This window comes from Stylophora pistillata, chromosome 3 (genome assembly GCF_964205215.1).
Source record: "Stylophora pistillata chromosome 3, jaStyPist1.2, whole genome shotgun sequence".
NCBI classification, from domain to species: domain Eukaryota; kingdom Metazoa; phylum Cnidaria; class Anthozoa; order Scleractinia; family Pocilloporidae; genus Stylophora; species Stylophora pistillata.
The window spans coordinates 14,956,830-14,975,719 of NC_142521.1; the positions used below are offsets into that span (position 1 = coordinate 14,956,830).

At 39.2% G+C, this 18,890-nt stretch overlaps 3 protein-coding genes across 9 annotated transcripts in view; 1 reads left to right on the top strand and 2 right to left on the bottom strand.

Moving 5' to 3' along the window:
* On the bottom strand, positions 1-11,009 carry LOC111323928 (uncharacterized). Of its 3 annotated transcripts, none has more exons than XM_088753863.1 (7): positions 10,911-11,009; positions 5,314-5,604; positions 3,887-3,954; positions 3,700-3,789; positions 2,265-3,605; positions 1,968-2,039; positions 1-1,579 (listed from the first exon to the last, which is right to left on the bottom strand). In XM_088753863.1, the coding sequence occupies exons 2-7, from the start codon at positions 5,519-5,521 to the stop codon at positions 1,523-1,525; spliced, it is 1,836 nt and encodes a 611-aa protein (XP_088609989.1). In that variant the 5' UTR covers positions 5,522-5,604; positions 10,911-11,009; the 3' UTR covers positions 1-1,522. The 3 variants fall into 3 exon arrangements, with proteins under 3 accessions (XP_088609989.1, XP_022783122.2, XP_088609988.1); XM_022927387.2 differs by lacking the exon at positions 10,911-11,009 and adding an exon at positions 7,515-7,879; XM_088753862.1 differs by lacking the exon at positions 10,911-11,009 and adding an exon at positions 5,929-6,458.
* LOC111340169 (uncharacterized) overlaps positions 8,012-18,890 on the bottom strand; it is a 20,540-nt gene continuing 9,661 nt past the window's right edge. The window contains exons 1-9 of one of the 5 annotated variants that reach the window (XM_088753898.1): positions 16,614-16,900; positions 16,242-16,353; positions 15,030-15,317; positions 14,192-14,262; positions 14,030-14,113; positions 13,321-13,773; positions 12,448-12,522; positions 11,834-11,878; positions 8,012-11,228 (exon numbers count right to left, since the gene is read on the bottom strand). In XM_088753898.1, coding sequence (XP_088610024.1) covers positions 11,202-11,228; positions 11,834-11,878; positions 12,448-12,522; positions 13,321-13,773; positions 14,030-14,113; positions 14,192-14,262; positions 15,030-15,317; positions 16,242-16,263 — 1,065 coding nt within the window. In that variant the 5' untranslated portion in view covers positions 16,264-16,353; positions 16,614-16,900 and the 3' untranslated portion in view covers positions 8,012-11,201. Of the gene's footprint in view, positions 11,229-11,833; positions 11,879-12,447; positions 12,523-13,320; positions 13,774-14,029; positions 14,114-14,191; positions 14,263-15,029; positions 15,318-16,241; positions 16,354-16,511; positions 16,901-18,890 lie in introns of those variants that run through there. The other 4 variants (XM_088753897.1, XM_088753900.1, XM_088753899.1 and 1 more) reach the window with 4 other exon arrangements.
* The window catches only part of LOC148734680 (uncharacterized), a 5,274-nt gene continuing 3,433 nt past the window's right edge, over positions 17,050-18,890 (top strand). Inside the window, exon 1 of the mRNA XM_088753856.1 lies at positions 17,050-18,345. Coding sequence (XP_088609982.1) covers positions 17,134-18,345 — 1,212 coding nt within the window. The 5' untranslated portion in view covers positions 17,050-17,133. The remainder of the gene's footprint in view (positions 18,346-18,890) is intronic.

Here is an 18,890-nt window from a genome sequence, read left to right on the forward strand (position 1 = left end):
CTCATTCTGTAATTTTTATTGTCTGATCACACGACCTAACTTTACACGTGATAAACTCATCGGATCAACGTTAGTACCTGAGCAATTGTTTACCAACCCCTCCCCTAGCCAAGGCTAACCATAACGTATTGCGAGTTGACCGTTGTTGAGTTAAGGGAGGGGTAGGAGCGCAATTGCTCAGATATGATGCTCATCGGATCAACGTCAGTATCTGGGAAACTGTTTAACTACTCCTCCCCTAACCAAGACTAATCATGATGTATTATAAGTTGACCGTTGTCGAGTTAAGAGAGGCGTAGGTGCACAGTTGGTCAGATACTGACACTAACGTATTTAAAGTGATAATAAGCAATTTTTTTTCCACCGCTATGTACATGATGGGGATATTTTTTTTGCCGAGTATGCTATCTACATCGATAAGAAATCAAATGGTCTCTTCTGCACCGCCATGTCTCACTCTTCATGCATATCACTAAGCCACGGTACTTTCGATATCTTTGAATTAAAATTGCTTTGTCTGCAATAATCACCCAAGTCAACACACCAAACTAAAATCATCTCGATAAATGGCACATTTTTTACCAAAAACCTTTTAATATCGTAACGAAATATATCCCTATGATATATACAGTCCAAACAGCTATTTTCAACACGAAAAATTCGTGATGTTTTCTCACCATCACATTGTTGAACATCACTCTTAGTTTCATACAGGGTTTAGAGGAGTAGGGATGGCGCGGTCGTGATAGCGCTCGCTTCGTAATTCCCTCCACGATGGCTCGGGTTGGATTTTCAGACCTGGTATCACATGTGGGTTTAGTTTGTTGTTAATTCTCGTCCTTGCTCTGAGGGTTTTTCTGAGGGTCATCCGGTTTTCCTTCTTTCTTAAAAAACAAACATTCTAAATTCCAATTCGACCTGGTAACAGTGGACAAGGAGAGCCACTACGTGGAATGTCCACTGCTAAATCCCATTTATTTTGATTTTACTAATCTACGTTCTAGGGGTTTCGCAAATGATTCATTCACCTCTTGTTTTAATACTAGAAAGCAATTTGTCTCAGTGGGTCAGACCCAAAGCAAAACTTTCTTTTCTCTTGTATCAAATCGAAATGACAACCTCACTCAGGTATGTTGCTTATCATTGATAAAACTTATTTGGAATCTCAGTCTCGACGGAACATCCCACATTAAATTTATTCCAAACTCCTAGTTAGACCTGTTGGACAATCCTCACATGTCAAATACGCAGGTCTTATTATCAGTGACTTTCACTTAGTTGAATCGTAGTAAAAGTTTACAAACGGTGACTAAGAATCGGAGGTGGCACTTCAACTAACTGAAGACATTTTGGTAACAATTATATACTGTTTACCCATCAAACCAAACTACTGTTAAGTTAATAAATAGTCGAATGACCACTAACAGTTTAGTTGGCTGTTCCTCTGCCTCTTTTCACTGCCTAGGACATTTCAAACTCCCCATTTACTCCTTTACTCTTGTCGTGTAATGACAGCCCTCCATTAGGAAGAAAGGACACAAACTGCTCTGTTTTGAGGTTTGCGCTTCCTTGATCGGTTCTTGAAAAACAATGAAAAACACAACATTAGCGATTTCATTCACCATAAAACCTACCTTAATCTACTTTTACCATCTTCAGTCCCCTTACATATCCTTGACAAAGTAACACCTTTAGTGAGAGTCCTGAAATGATTGTCACTACCTCTCACTGAAAAGGGAAATAGCGGGACAATCAACTCGTAGGATCCAAGCAAGAACTCTCGGATCTCTACAAGCTCACTGTTTCCCTCAAAGCTCGCTCTCGGAATTATGTTCTATCCACGGAACAGATGGAGTCCGCAGGCAAATATCTCAGCATATTGTAGTGCTAAATGAAGCCAATCGTTTGCATAATTAGTTACGATTGACTTCCATTCGGTCAAGGATTAAACGGAGATTTAGTATTACCTTGGAATCACCGGAGATTTTCTTATTTTCTTTCCCACATGGTGATGATTGAGATTTCTTCAGTTCATCTGCCTGTAATTGGGAACGAAAGGAACAGGTTTGAGTGGACGTTGGCAATTTACAACAGGTATAGCTATTGACTATATTTAACCTCTAAATAACACATTTTTTTCAACTAGTAAAAGAGAGCTGGATTACAGGAAAACAAAGAGAACGAGCCCGCAAGTTACATGAACTGCTTAATTCTAAATGTTGAAATTCCTTCATTTTCAAGTGGCAGTTGTGATGTTTACCTACCGAAAAGAAAAGGCGCTTTAACATTTTGTCCAGGTATATTATCTGCTTCTCTCTGCATTTTCTGGATACAATCAGTATGTCCAGTTTTTTTTTCTCTACTGCTGTCATATTCCCTTGTTCCAACTGTAGATCTGCAACACTTGTTTTTAAATTATTATGCACAGTTCGTAAGGTACGGTACGTAAATTCGTGAAACTTCGCTTTCAGGGACTCATCGCACTTGCAAGCTTCCCTCATCATGCCTGTCACTCGTGTGTACAGCTCCTGAAGGGTCGTGTTATGTCTGGAGATCAAATCCAACTTTTTCGTAACATTGAAAGTTTCTTCTCTTAGCTCGGGTATCTTTAGATTTTTTTCTACAACTGATAGCTTTTCCTGCAGATCCCTGAGCTTCTCGGACATCTTTGGCACTTTCGATAATGAATTTTCCACTTTCTCTTCAACTTTTCCTCTGTTTTCTTCCACGACTTCAGACGCCTGAGTGGAAATCTCTTCCATCTCTTCAGCTGGTGTTTTGATAGTTTCTTCAACAACTTTAGACGTACGGGTGCAAATTTGAACTGTTAGCAATGAATCCTCTGGGCGTTTCTTTTCAACTGATGTTCCAATAATTTCTTTTTCCATCTCAGAAGTCTGGGAGAAAATAGGTTCCTTGTGGGATGAATTTTTCCTTTTAAATCCAGCTGATTTTCCGATAGTTTCAACTTCACCTTCGGAGGTCGGAGAGGAAATTGGCACTGTGTCGGATGAATCTTCCACTTTCGTTTCAGAATATGTTCTGTATTCTTCTCCAACTTCAGACTTCTGTGGCAGAATCTGCGCTTTGATAGGTGGATCTTCCCTCCATTTCTGAGCTGATTTTCCAATAATTTCTTCTGGAGTATCAAGCCTCTGGGTGGAAATCTCTTTCAAGCCTTTGCCTTCGGTTAATCTTCCGATGTTTTCTTCCCTAACTTCCGGTGTCTGCATGGAAATCTGCTCTGTGGTTGGTGATTCTTCGAGTTTCTCTCCATTGGATGTTCTGAATTCTTCTTCAGCTTTAGTGGTCTGAGCCGAAGTGTGCACTTTGATTGATGAACCCTCCTGCCATTTCTCAGCTGATGTTTCGTTAATTTCTTCCAAGGTATCGGGCGTTTGGGTAGAGATTTCTTTCTGGCTTTTATTTTCGATTGATCTTCCAATGATTTCTTCCATACCTTCAGGCGTCTGAGTGGAAATCTGTTCTTTGGTGAGTGAACCTTTACGAGTTTTGCTCTCATGTGATGTTCCGAAAATTTTCTCAACAACTTCAGGCGTCTGCGCGGTGATTTTGCAGGTTGCATCAATGTAGCTCTTCAGTTCCTGTATGGAGAGTTGAAACAACTTAGTGATCAAATTATGACAATTGAGCAAGCGTTTATTTGTACGGAAAACAGATATCTGCAAAGACTGTTACCTCGACAGATGTTTTAAATTCCTTATCAGGACTCTTCCAAATAAAAAATGATCTCTTCTCAGTACTGTCGACCCCCAAGATGATCTCAGTCTGTCGATGAAAAATGTGTGCAATGACTAACTGGTAAGAGAACACACAACTGCAATTATGATAGAAGGTCAGCAGATTTACATGAAAACATTCTTACCTTGTTTTCATCTTTAAGGATGAACGTCCCTTGAATCTCGATCAATATCGTTCTTCTTCCGCTTGGACCTGCATGCAGCGTGAGATATACAACATCAAAAAATTAAAAGCAAAACTAGATGGTACTCCAATCAATGCTTTGAGCATGGGCACCTCTGACATCACGGCATTGCTCTGGTAAATAATCATAAAATTTGAGGACCACTCCAAAAGTTAAAAAAAAAAACCCACCTGAACATAAGTCGTAGTCTCTCCTTCGCAGCCGTTGTTTGGGCTCGTCACGCAATGCCCCCTCCCCAACCAACCGTTGGTGGGGGAGGGAGCGTTGCGTGACGAGCCCAAACAAGGGCTGCGAAGGAAACTACATAAGTCACAGCAAACTTCTATGTGGATTTTAGTGTCTACACTTAGTATAAACAATTTTTGTTATCCCCGATTATGACTTCCTGAAGTGATTTAAAGAAATTTCTTTCTAAAACACCGTAAGGAACATTTCCAGGAACTATAATAGGGAGAAAAATCCTTGGCCGAGAGTCAAAAATTTGCTCCCAGTAGCAATAAATATATCTTATTATTAAAAACTAGATCATTGGATAAAGCAATTCAAGACTTTTTATTGGCTTAGCCATTATGGTATATCAGCCAATATACCATAATCTACAAATATGGTAAGCGTATGTATCAGCTTAAAATTAAAAGGGAGCTAAAAATTTAATAATTTAATTTAAGGTTTTTAATAAAACAATTATTCCACTCGCGCTTGTTGGTTATAAGATGATTATAGCCAACTCGGCGCTACGCGCCTCGTTGGCTATCTATCATCTCATATCCAACGCGCGCTCGTGGAATAATTGTTAATTAGACGACGTTTTGTTGTGTAATATCGCTGAGTATTTTTACGAGTTGTGCCGTATTTTGACGAGCCCGTAAAGCGAGTCAAAATACAAATAACGAGTAAAAATACTCAGCGATACTACAGAACAAAACATCTAATAAGTTATTTATTATCCAAAACGCCAAACTGTTATTTCAGTGCGGGCGAATTTCGCCCATATTTATTTACGGGGAGTGCGTGATAGAAGTGTGCGAAGTGGAACGGAATTGGCGCGTTGTCGTGCTGCTGTTTCTATTTTCTTCAATAAATGAAGAAATTTCCTGGTTATCTAGCTGTTTTTCTTTGTTCGATTCATCTAATAAACTTGGATCTAAGTTTTCCAGCCATTCTGACTCTTCGTCGTCGGAAATATGGTTCAAATTGTCCGCCATTTTGTTTTTCTTAATTACAATCCAAATCTTCGCCTGCGCGATGCGAGAAAACCTGTTTAACCGGTACTCCAGGTTACAAATTCCGCGTGATATTTGTACTCGTCTATGGCGTTATTTGTACTCTACGAAGTGTAGTTGGATAATAAAACACATTACTAATACCAATTAATCTGTCAGCCAGTGATTGAAGTCCGATGGCTTTTAATGCTGTTGCTAGTTTTCCAGCAGTGGCTCCCTGATGACCTTCCTTTTCCATCCATCGCACTAAAAGTTTGATGCAACGGTCGTTGCAACTGTCATTTTCATTATAAATTACTTCAATGAATGATTCTCTGAAGCCCAGTTTCCGAGCCAGGTTTTTCCATCTCATTCCAATCCCCTCGGGGAGCTGTCGATCATGTATGTCAGACTCAGTCAGTGGGTAAAGAGGATCCAAAGAAACAAAGCAGCAATCTGAAAAAATAGACATACATTTGGAAACACTTTTACACTGTTTAAGAAATTTGACACTTATTGATCATGCCTAATTCCAGAAAGAACGCGCGATTCGCAAAATAGGAGAAAATTCGTGTGCAGCAATTGAGTCGACTGCTGCCGTTATCACATGCATGATTCGCACGCGATGGGCTTCAAAGCCAAAGACAACAAACCACCCCCGCTTTTCAAAAGATTGCGAAGCAATGTCGCCCTGATAAAATAGGACAAAATAGCTAAAGAGTTAAGAAGGAATTTTTTGTTACTAAAATTTCGCAACGCAGTGTTGTTTTGATCTCAAACCTTGCAGTACGCTTCCTTTGCGCCGGTGTAAGATAAAACGAAAAGATAAGCGTGGTTGTGGTTCCTTGCGCAATAATCGATGACCCTTGTCGTGTTTGTTGTGACTAAATTTAGCTATCCTTAAGATTACCATAAAATTTCAAAGAGGTCGCGTACAATGGTTTTCGAACTTCATTTGAGACTTGAAATTACATATAAAGAAACATATGTGTGTGTCAGTCTGGGAAACTCCAAAAACTACAGAATAGGACTGCACATTTAATCACTCTCTCTGACTTAATGGTTGACCTCGCCGGTTGGGACTCTTTGGAGCGACGGAGTTCAAAACAACTCATATTTATTCTTTTAAAGGCTCAAATTATCTTTCATCGATTCGTTTAAAGACTCTTTAAATAATATTTTTAAAGCTACATCCAGTGTTCTGGCATAGCCTAGGATATTTGAAATACGTCGTTTTAGTTATGAGCACTATGACAGGCAAACAAAGTTTTCATTATAGCGGATCTGTTCTCTCGAACTGCTTGCCTTTCAGTGCAAAGGTACAAGCTAATCTAAGCCGGCTCCTTTGGATCGTGTCTCCTTCTCCACCTAACTCGATGATAGTAAATAAGAGATAGTATTTATAGCTTATAGTATAATCTTGTGCAGATGATTAATTTATTTAGATCATTTAATCATTGCTAAAGTAATTAGTCGATTGCTTTTTTTATAAACACGGCTTGATGGGGGAGCATGTATAAATGAATTAACACCGTATATAAATAAATTTTACCTACCTAAACCGACGGTTTGACAATGAAACAAATAATGTGTAAGCGAGGTTCCATTGCACTTAAAGATTATCCGAAAGTCGCCAATATCAACAAAACTTGCAAGAACGCTGTATGGCTTTGTGATGTGTTAGTTATGTGTTTAAATTATGCATGGCAGATGGCGATAAAAACTCTTGGAATCGTGTTTTGTCAACTCTTCGTGCGGTGATGCGGTGTTGCTGTTGGGTTTTTCTTTTGCGGCCTCCAAGGGGATCAAGAGTCACATGATACACGTCCCCGCGAGCGATTTCCCAACCAACTCGACACGCAAATTTGTCTTTGTTTATGTTTTGTTAACATTCAACTAATAATTTGTTCATTTTTCTTAGAAAACGACAGGTCAACATAAAGACTTATACCACAAAATGAAGCTCATCTCATTAAGGGGACAGACCTAATGCAACAAAAGATAATGAATCTTTAAGACCTATCTTTGAAGTTTGTGAGAGATTTTAAGATGATATTATGAACGTAATGAAATGCAATCACATCGCATGAACTGAATGAGCTTGCGATAATTTCTGATAATAAACCTTTGAAGCACAAGATTAGCGGTTGAAATATTTGCTTCGCATAGGGAGAAAATATTCTCAAGGCGAATGTCTCACATAATTCTTTCTTTAACACCCTCGTGTGATCGGCCCAGTGCAATGCCGCAAGAATGCAGTTGACGATTTCCACGCTTCCGTCGCAAGTGTCTAACTCGGAGTTAGCTTTCTGTTCGAAAATAAGCTTGGATTGAGATTTCAATATCCAATTAAAAGATCTGCTTACCCTCGTTTTGAGTCATTCTATGAGTTCATAGTCAATCGGCGCTGTAGAGTCCTTTAATCTTATCACGTAAATTAGGAAGCTGCTAACGATAGCACATCTTTATGGACTACGTCATTCACAGCCTTCTTTACCCTCTGGGAACGCGAATAAGGCATCTTTCACTACGCATGCCATCTGCGCTCACCCATTCGTTGCGGGCGCGCTCGAGCCCGAGTGCTAGGCTGAACTACTTTTACCGACTATATGTGCAATTTGTAGGCTTTATAGATTCTGATAATTAGAGCAAATATAATATATAAAATTCATTCCATAGCAACAGGTAAGCATCAAACACTGCTAGAATAGGTTCTTGTCAAAAGGGGAAAGATGCCCCAACTTATTATCCCACTTGTGGAATTAACAACAAAAGGAATTGTAGAGGAAAATGCAACCTATTTGCGCTTTTGATAATTGATTTCTAATTCATGTAAGCTTAGTACACAATCTTTCTATAGCACTTTTTGTCTAGATCTTTGACGAGGTTTAATGATCACAGAATAAATAGCACCTGACTTAACACAGTTTGATATAGGCTTTGGTCAATTAGTAAAGTTAGCGCTATAAAAATTACGTTAAATTAGAATTAAATTAAAATTACACTTTTCTCCGCTACAATAGTCCCTTTATGTATATGAGCACGATCCTTCGCAGTAAAGCACTATTTGAGCAATAGTGAAAATCAGACCTGAAAAAAATTTCAGGCCTGTACGGGATTCGAACCACTGACCTCTGCGATACTAGTGCAGCGCTCTACCAATTGAGCTAACAAGCCAACTGGGAGCAGGCCATCAAATTAATTCGACATAAACCCGTAGATGATAAATCAAACAACAACAAACATATGAAACATATGTGTGAACTGCGGTTATGAGACGTATATGAGCACGATCCTTCGCAGTAAAGCACTATTTGAGCAATAGTGAAAATCAGACCTGAAAAAAATTTCAGTGGTTCGAATCCCGTACAGGCCTGAAATTTTTTTCAGGTCTGATTTTCACTATTGCTCAAATAGTGCTTTACTGCGAAGGATCGTGCTCATATACGTCTCATAACCGCAGTTCACACATATGTTTCATATGTTTGTTGTTGTTTGATTTATCATCTACGGGTTTATGTCGAATTAATTTGATGGCCTGCTCCCAGTTGGCTTGTTAGCTCAATTGGTAGAGCGCTGCACTAGTATCGCAGAGGTCAGTGGTTCGAATCCCGTACAGGCCTGAAATTTTTTTCAGGTCTGATTTTCACTATTGCTCAAATAGTGCTTTACTGCGAAGGATCGTGCTCATATACGTCTCATAACCGCAGTTCACACATATGTTTCATATGTTTGTTGTTGTTTAATAGTCCCTTTTACAGATGTGGGCTTGGTGGCCAAGCCTTTGAACAGGAAGAAAGTTAAGGGTGACCTTGTTGTAAGAGAGACCTGTATCTAGTTAGCATGATAACAAAGTAATTTGCATTTGAAAAGCAGCAACATCTCTATCATAACAAGGTCACCCTAAGCAGGGCTCGAAATTGCGACCAATACGGTCGCCAATGCGACTAAAACTTTTAACTTGGCGACTAAAAGTTCGAGTTTAGTCGCCACTTTGGCGACTAAACTAACTTCCTCTGATAAATAAAAGATTGCAGATGAGAAAAATTTCTTAAGTCTCGTTTCTGCGTTTCTGCTTTTCTGCCGAAAGAAATGCAAATTAAGTCTGTTTACCTTTAAGCTAAAATTTAAAATGGCTTTCAAATTGCGTCTTCCGAGACGACATATTACAGTGGCCTCTTCCTGGTGATCGCGGGTGCAATATTTTGTTGAAAAGCTTCTGAATTTGAAATTAATCCGTTGAGAACAGGAGTTCTGGTACTAAATGCCTATCCGCCATGTTTGATAAATGTTTGATGCCTTCGTATCGTACGATTTCTTGCATGCGATGTGACATACTTTCCTTGCTAAAGTAGCCCTGAAATGTTCTTATTACTTTTTTCGATTACTGCTTAAGGTAAGATTGTCATGCAAAAGTCTTTCGGAGTTTCTTCTTTTGTGTTTTCATGTTTTAAGTCATTCAAGATCGAGTATTTCGGTCTACCCCACAGTCGCAGCCACAATCCACCAGAAGCCGAACAACAACGCCTATTGAATAACGCTCTAATCTGATTTCTGTCCTTGTACTATCTGGCGACTGCATTTTTGCACTTGGCGATCATTTTTTTCTCTTATAGTCACCAAAAGGCGACTTGGAATTCTTTTTAATTTCGAGCCCTGCTAAGCCTCATTCCTGTTCAAAGGCTTGGCCACCAAGCCCACAACTGTGAAAAGGACAATTCTACTAACAGCAGATTTACCTGTCCCACCACTCATCTCTTCGACCACTCTGATTCTGACAGGCTGGTTCTAACTCTCGTTAGTATAATTTCAGAGCTGAGCAAAGAGTTTCCAGCAATCTGATTGGTCGAGCATTCCTTATATGACGCTATATAAACCGCTCCACGCGGTTTATATAAAATGATAAAATGTTAATAAATGTTACTAAAATGTTATGATTTTAGAAATTTCTCTGTTGTTCAGCTCCGAAATTGTACTAAAACAATCATTCGCCTCAGGTTCGGTGAATATTGTCGAATAATCTTCGACGATATTCACCTCGCCTTCGGCGAATAATTGTTAATTATGACTTACTCTGATTTATTCACCTTCATGGTACAATCGTTTATTTTCACTATCGGTAGGCGTATAGCTAGTGGGCTTGCTAGCCAATTGACCTTGCACGACTAAGCATTTCTTTTTTGAACACTAACCCAAACAATTTCAAAAGATGATCTCGCGTTTGAACTGAAAGGCAGTTAACGCTTCTGTCAAACAATCAATTTTTAACTGCAAAAAAGCCGAACAGAGGACTCAGCACGTCCACTAATATAACGAAAATGTCACGAAACTCAGCTTCAAAGCTGTAACCTCAGACTCTGAATAAAATCGTAACTTAATGCTTAATGTAAAAAAGTCGTAAGTCATACCTTACAAACTAAATGCTTCAAAAACGACGGTGGATAACATTTGATAAAATACCTTCTAAAAGGTGGAAAATTTAAGTTCTGCCTGACCCAGGCCAGCCTTTTACAAAGGACGACATAATAACTAATGTTCTATTCGATTCGTCCATAGAGAGTCTGCAGAGCATTCTACAACATTAAAAGCTTAGATAAGATATTATCTAACAACTTTGCTCTTATTGTGGGATTGTGAGCACATAGTAAATGAAATAGTGATTACTGAGAGTACATTTGATATGCCACTGGGAGGGGGGAAGAGGGGGAGGAGGGGAGAGGAGGGGGAGGAGGGGGTGAATGCCATACCAGTTAACTACTTACTAAGCGAAGTCAGTGAGGCGTTGAACTCGATTCACTGCGAAAAGATCCATTTCAGTGGCACAATGATGATCTTGACCTTGGTTCCGGCCCAGATCTCGATTATCTTTTACCTATCTTCTTTCCATGCCTCTTACTGAGAAAAATTTAACCAGGGTCGAAGAACCACTAGAAGACCAGTCTACCTGGTGAAAATCTAACTCCTGAGTATCTACATAATCAACATAATAATAGCATCCTCAACAACGATGGCCTATTAATTATATCTTGTCCTCATGATCCTAATTCTTTGTCTCAAGTTCTCGGCTTGGGGATCTTTGACTGCAATGAGAAACGCAAAATTAGCGTCAATTAACTTTTTGACCCCAAAGAGTGACTAGCATCTAATTTCTTGTTGTATCATAACTGCTAAATCAAACAAAAGGGTCGCGTGAATAAAGGAAACGATAACGAACTAAGGGAGCCCTTCAATGTTAAACAAATTCTCCTTGTCGGTGTCATAGGAAAAGTAGGGCAAACAGTTAGGAGAATGTATATTGTGGCTTTGGGGAGTAAAGGGTTACTATCTGAGTTATATCTGGGTGGCACAAGTTCGATTCTCGTCGAAGCCTGAACTTTTCTCAGGCTTCTTCTGTGTAATTGCTTCAAATGCAGCTCATCTGCAGGGATCATTTCTATACGTGAGTTTTTATTATTACTATACTCACGCTCTAGTAGATAAATGCTGCGTAGACCTGTCACAATACACCCTTATTCCAGTCTCTTCTCTTTTAAATTTAAGGTCAGAAAAACTCAATGGTTATTGAATAAAATCAGTAGTCACATCATTTGTTGCACAGGTGTAACTCAAATAGCTACGGTTCTCTTAGGGACTTCTTAGAAAAGAAGTTTTGATTTCTATTTAGGATAAAAATTCTCTCAGTTACCGGCTTATTCTTTGGCTGGGCTCCTTCTGAATTTGCTCTGGGGATCTGTTCAAAAGAAAAAAAAATTAATACTTATCATAAAACGGTAATTTCCAAAGTACTTTAGAGGGGTCAGGGGCTGGTTTGTAGATTTGTCTTGCTATAACGGGTTACCCTTCCTCTGTTCGCTTTGTTCAATAGAAAACTTAAGCCAGTTTAGAGCAACTCCATTTTCATCACTCAGAGAAAGTCATTCCCTCGAATCGATCAGACCAGACGAACTGAAACTCAGAAGAACAGACGTTCGACAATTTAATGCTGCCGTTTCCTCCCGGACTTGACATAGTCAACATTCGTATCCTTAAGATTAGATTAAGAAAATGAAAATGATAATTCAGAACAAAATAGGAAAATATTAAAAGAAAAAATAAAACGTTCTCTGTGCGTGGCTAATGGATCTAAATTACAAACACTGGCTGGAACTTGATTCAGCTTTGCCAAAAATGTGTTCCTCGGTAAACACCGGTGTAATCTGTTATTGTTAGAAAACAGCAAGGGAAGGAATCATAATCTTCAGTGTCGAAAATACTTTTGAACGTAGAAGTATGCATTGGAACTGGAAAAATTTTAAAAACCTGAGGTGATGCTTCAGTTTGACTCGAAGAATAAGAAGTGGAAGGAGCTGTCGGAAATTTCTTCAACCCATCAACCTGTACATGGAAAAGAAAATGATAGGGATTAAAAAATACAACCAAGCGATAGCATAATGCATTGCTAAATCCAGCACAATGAAGACTGTTCTTCTATGTACTCAAGCACGTAACCAATTCACAACGAGGAAAAGACCTGACGGCACGTTAACCCAAATACGTACATTTATTTTCGATGGTTCAATTTGATGGATATGATGTTTTTGCAGGTTCTTGCGCCCATAGCTCCTTTACATGCCCCATGACGGATAAAAGAATGGAACGCCGTCTTTTCGCTCAGTGCTCAGCTTGTCAGTTAACTTGGCATCGAGGCGTGATGGAGCAAAATGCTCGGAAAATAAAACTTTCCAACATATGTGGTTAAGGTTGAAGCATTGTACAATGTTTAGGCCTCAAAACCAGGCGTGGGAACTTTCCCACTAATACCCCATTATTTTTCTGGGCTCCTCGAATTTGCTAAGCCCAAACTTATGAATGACCGAGCCAAACTCAACTGATAATGGATAGGCAAGCATTGGAAAATTGTAAGAGAGTCACTCAATAAAGTTGTCTCAAGAGGAGGATTACATATGTGAAACCATTCAAAAGGGGCTACAACGACGGCTCTACGTATTTTAAGCTCCATGGTTCAGAACACGAGTACTGATAGTCTCGAATACATAATCACTCTTTAAGAGAAAGGAATCATATTGCTTGAAATCACAACCTGTAGGAAATGGCCTTACTAGAGGGCTTCATTATCTAATTTTTTGGAGTTGAGTAACTTGCTTTAAACATTTTGTTTCCTCGTTAACATACCGGGGAGAAAAGTCGCATCCACTGTTTCTCCAGCAGCTTAATTTGACTAATCCTGCCTTTTCGGTATGAGAGAAGGGTTTTCAGTTTTCTTTTCTCCTCATCCGTCATGCGCTCTTCTTCCGATTCTAGGTCCCCCAGACGAGCGCTGAGATCATTATGTGCTGATCTCAGGCTATGGTAGGTAAAATCGTAGAAAGCTCTTCTAAGGATATAGTTGCAAAGACAGGCCTCTTTCGTCATTCGAGTTACTTCGGAGTACAGGTCCTGTAAAGTTCGGCTTTGTTTCTCGATGAAATCCAACTTCTTGCTCCTCGCAAAAGTATCTGCCTTTAGTTCGGGTATCTCCAAACTCGTGACCATCCCCTTCCGCTTTCCTTCGAGATTTTCCAACTGACGGGAAATTCTTTGCTCTACAATCTCGCTCTGACTAGCCTCAACATAGTTATTCAGCTCCTATAGAGTAGTTAAAAGAAAATCAACAAACTCACGTATCTATTAGCGGAGATATTTGCATATCATTTACGCGATTTATTCTTTGATTATCGTCGAATAACATGGGAGCATCACCGAATAAAGCGCACCGATGCACAATTTTAAACCAACGCCGTAAAAACCAACGAACATCTATGATCGAAAACCTTGATTGAGACAGTGAGAGTGTTTGAGAGTGTTTAACGAGTAATTCTGGATCCGTAAAATTGATTCTTACCTCTGGGGATGTCTTAAATTCCTTTCTCTCACTCTCCCAAATGAAAAACATAGCTTTCCCAAAGGAGTCGATTCCAAACATGACCTGCGAATATTAAAATGTTTAGTCAACTCAACGAGGAAGAAGACGGTATCTCATCCAAATAAATGGACAAAAACACACCTCGTTGTTATTATGAAGTTTCATGGTTCCAGTGATCTCAATCACTATCCTTCTTCTGCCATTTGATGGACCTGCAATAAATGGGGGACAAAAAAGATTACTTCTACTTGCAATGTCAAAACATCGTCGAGAAGACACCGGAAAAAAACTTCATTTTGCATTAAACCGTCTTTATTTTGCATAAAGCGTCTGTGAACAAGTACAGTATCATAATAATATACATGATAAAACCACTCAGTTGGATTCGCTCAAAACTTCAGTTCCCGCGTAACGCGGGTGCAAATTTGTAACACTGACGAATGCAAATGACTTCAGTTTACAAGAAAAGACCATGAACACGTTCAAAAACTGCCGAGATTCTTTCTTCGATAGACGCTCAAAACGTATAACTGAAGCTTTAAACTAAACGGCAGTTGAATTTATTTATACTTTAACTGATTACTATACACCGAACTTACCTCAAAGTATTTGTAATGATGTAAAATCAGTCTTTCCGTGTATTTAACAATTATTCACACCTTTCACCGACACTGAAGTGAATAATTGTTTTAGGATATACCACACACATACCAAAAAATAACGGTATTTCTCTCAATATACCGAAAAATGATCTGCCTAGTACTTGCTATTCACTTCAGATCAAGCCAATCAGCGCGCGCGAAAAGCACCATTCACTTGTATGGTATATGCTAAGAAGCGTTATTGGAGTAAAAATAGGAATACAAATTAGGTTATTGCATTTTGGTTTATTGAGTTTATTCGGCCGTACTGCGAAATTATGTTCCAACATTTCATCCAATTTTGAAGGAGGGAGTTTGGCTCTATACTTTGCACATACCGAGTAATTTTTCAGCCAGAGTTTTAAGTCCTGTCTTTGTTAATGCGTCAGCCAATTTTCCAGCCGTGGCTCCTTCCCGGCCTTCTTTATTCATCCACCGCACTAAAAGATCGATGCAGCGTTCCTTGTCCGATGGATTTTCCATTTTTATCGCGTCAATCTCCGTTTGTTGAAAACTCAACCTTCGAGCTACTTCCATCCATAATTTTCCGATTTCCTTGGGAAGCTCACGTTCATTGACATCAGACTGGGTTAACGGATGACGTGGATCCAGCGACGCAAATGATTCTTTTGAAGGGAAAAGAAAAAGCAAGATATCAGGCAACTACTCTTGATTAAAATTAGAATAAACTCAAGCTGCTGCAAATATAAGGCAGAAAGGAGTAGACCACCACGTGGGATTTAAATATATGGTGAGCTTTACATGAAACACGATTCGAAGAAATATATGTATATGAACTGACGACAAAGAAAGAAGAGGAATCACGCGTGATTTGATCGAATGAATGCACGCCTGGTGCGTGAAAAAGGCAGTCAGGAATATCATAGAATGATTGAGTTACACGCTGAAAGAACTGCGTCGTATGGTCGGTGCAATAATTCCTATTCGAGTTAAATCGTAAATGCTTGTAAAAAGCACACGAAAAGCAACAAATTGCTGTGAGGCGTGATTTGATCATTTCCAAAATAATTTGATGGCTTCGAAAGCTGCCAGACGACAAACACAATTAGCTTCAATTACAAGGTTGATTAACCTCGGTAAAGTGCCAAAGCTGAAGGCATTTACTCGAAGGCATACTCAAAATATTTTTTCATAGTCTTTGGCTAGATTACAAATTCAGACTATATTCGTAACGATAGTTTTCCTTCCTGCCAGACTTTATTTTACAAGCGTGATGGCTAATTACTTCCGGGTAAGGTAATTAAAGTTGTTTTCTCGTGAGTTTTGGCTTAAATCAATTTAGTAAACCGATTAGCCATTCCATTATTTTTTCCAATGATACGGAAATTCCGATTTGTTCTCTAAAAGCACTCGTGACACGACAAAACACTTCAAACAACCCCTTCGCTTTCGAGGAAATGTGTATAGAAACACGAGTAATTATCCATGCAAAAAAAAATGAGCCTAGACATGCATTTATTTCAGAGTATTTTGATCAAGCATAATGATTTCCTTGTGATGTTAAGACGTTTAATGCATTAAATGCTTACCGTGATCTAACATTTGAGCCATTCTTCTAGTTTATAATTGAAACAACTTCTTAATTTTTGGTGGTCTGTCGGACGGGCAGAAAATTTCGCGGCGGAAGTGATTCGTTCTTTCCTGGTGAGGAACGGTTTAAATGGCTAGTTATGTCAGGTCGAAAAGACGAAAAAACTTATTTCAATTTTATGTTCGTAATTACTGTTAAATTAGCGCAGTACAATCCATTGTCAGTGTACCAAACTTGATCCAATAAATACCAGTTTTTAAATTATAGCCTTCAATTGGAAGATGCAAATGTTCAAGTGTCCTCCTGATGCAGGCAGTGTTTCGATTACCAATGTTGTTTCAACCCCTTTAGACTGAACGAAAGTGATTACCTCTTTCCTTCGATCAAATGCTGCTAAGAAACGGCAGAAAAGCTGTTCTCCAGGCGCGATGAAGAGAATTATATGGAATTTCCGTATCACTCTGATACGGGAAGTTGGTGTTTGTCCCACGACAGGGGAGTATGAAACAGGGAAACGGTGAAGAACCTTTCTTTGAGGTATACTAATAAAAGATATTTTAAGGGTAATTTCCTCTTTCAAAGCCCTGAAGTGGAATTCGGTGTTCCCACGACACAGGCTTGCAATAGTGACTTTCTATCCTAGGCCCTTGTGATTGAATAAAAAACGAAGGCTTGCGACAACAAGCTACTTTCTTATTGGTCCGTGATAACCTATCTATTGTCAAGTCTCCAGTAAATGAGTTCTGAATAATCAACCTCGTTCCCAGGGCCTTTTCCCTTAGTTGGGGGTGGGGCGGGAAAAGGCCCTGGCATCGGCTGGTCAGATCAACATTTTGATTGGTTGATTGATTTAAATAATTTATGTGAACCTTGGTCATAAAATATAATTTATGCATTATTCCGAAGTCATAATGGCGGAAAGTATGCCTACACCAACAAAGATTTCTTCTAGAAATCCGGTTTGCAGACTCTGCGGTGATTCTCGCGAGAGTCGTCATATGCTTCGAATATTTAGCAAAGCTGGTTCATCAAAAGATCTGTGTGCAAAAGTCCATAAAACCTGTGGTATAACTATTTTTGAGGACGATACGAGATCAAAGATCGCATGTCGGAGTTGCGTTACATTCGTAAACAAGATGGAACAGTTTATTCAGAGAGCTCAATCCATGGACAATATGTCGTCCGATCAAAGTTCTGAATATGCTGTAAAGAGATGTGTACAACTTTCACCTTCTTCGCTTCAGCCGTCGAAACGTGTATCAAAGAATTTGCCATGCGAAAGCTCATGCGTCACCTCAGCAGATGAGCTGTCGAAGCGAATCACACCAAAAAAATCTGCAAAGCAGCTTTCCTTCTCAACTCCCCAAGTTGCGACTGTTTTAACGCCTATATCATCAGGAGATAGCTTCAAAATAACTTCTATTGATCAGGCGAAGCGAACAACATCAATTTTTGCAAAACAGCCGTCTTTCTCAACTCCCCAAGATGCTAGTGTTATTGCCACGTCTACAGGACATGATTGTGCAGCCACTTCGGTGGATCAGTCGTCGAGGCTAACAACACCAAGGTCTGAAGGGCAGCCATTTTTTTTAACTCGGCAATCTGTTCTAAGGCCTAAATCAATAGGAGATAATGATTGCACCTCATTAGAAGCTCAATCGTTATTGACTGAAAGACAGCAGAAAATGATTCTACAAGCTGTCAGTAACAGGGATGCAACTGTGTTGACGGCTATCTTGAAAGATTACTGTCCAAGTGTTGTGGACGAGTTAAAAAAGACCAGCAGTGAGGAGTTGAAAACGTCGTGTGCAAAGCTGTGCAAACGTTCGCAAGGTTCCGTTTTATATGGAAATGAATTTGAGAGCATGAACAGTTTCGATTTCAATAAAATTTGGGTCGAATTGAAGACGAACCACCCTTATCTTGTCGAGATTATGAACGCAGTGTCTGGCAAAGAGAAGTCCGTCTCAGACACAAAGCGTGAGCTTCAAGTAAAGTACAGTTTTCTGTACTCGATCCTCATGAACGAGAGATGGCACGAACTCAACCTGGTGAAACGTGTGAATACAGTTCTCATCAATGAAGGTGGATGTACCAAAAAGGTAATTCTTAGCTAAAGATATATATAACATTGGATTGTTATCCTTAATCAACTGCTTTAGTCGCACTGTAGTATTTATTATTCACCAGTGCAATCATGCATTGAATACAATCTGCATTTTATCCTCTTAATTATATAAAGCTCTGCAGAAATTTGATCCTTGTGAGGTAGTTTTGTGTTAGGTTGTGATTGTGATTCTAATTGAAAGATCCATTCAGAAATATATTGTGAGTGATAGGATAAGTATAGGTAATTGCATGACTTGTAGTGGTATTTGGCAATAATACCGCGATTAATATTTCAAAATTGACCGAAATACCACGAGCCGCGAAGCGGTGAGTGGTATTTGGATAATTTTGAAATATTACGAGCCGGTATTATTGCCAAATACCACTACAAGTCATGCTATTATTTCTTTATAACAGAAGCCGAGAAATTTTCGGAAACGCACACGAGTCCTTTATTTCGTTACGGTTGAAAAAACAAACACAGGCCAAAAGGAAAAGGCAAAGTAAAAGGTTGTCATGGTAACCTTGTTATACCATC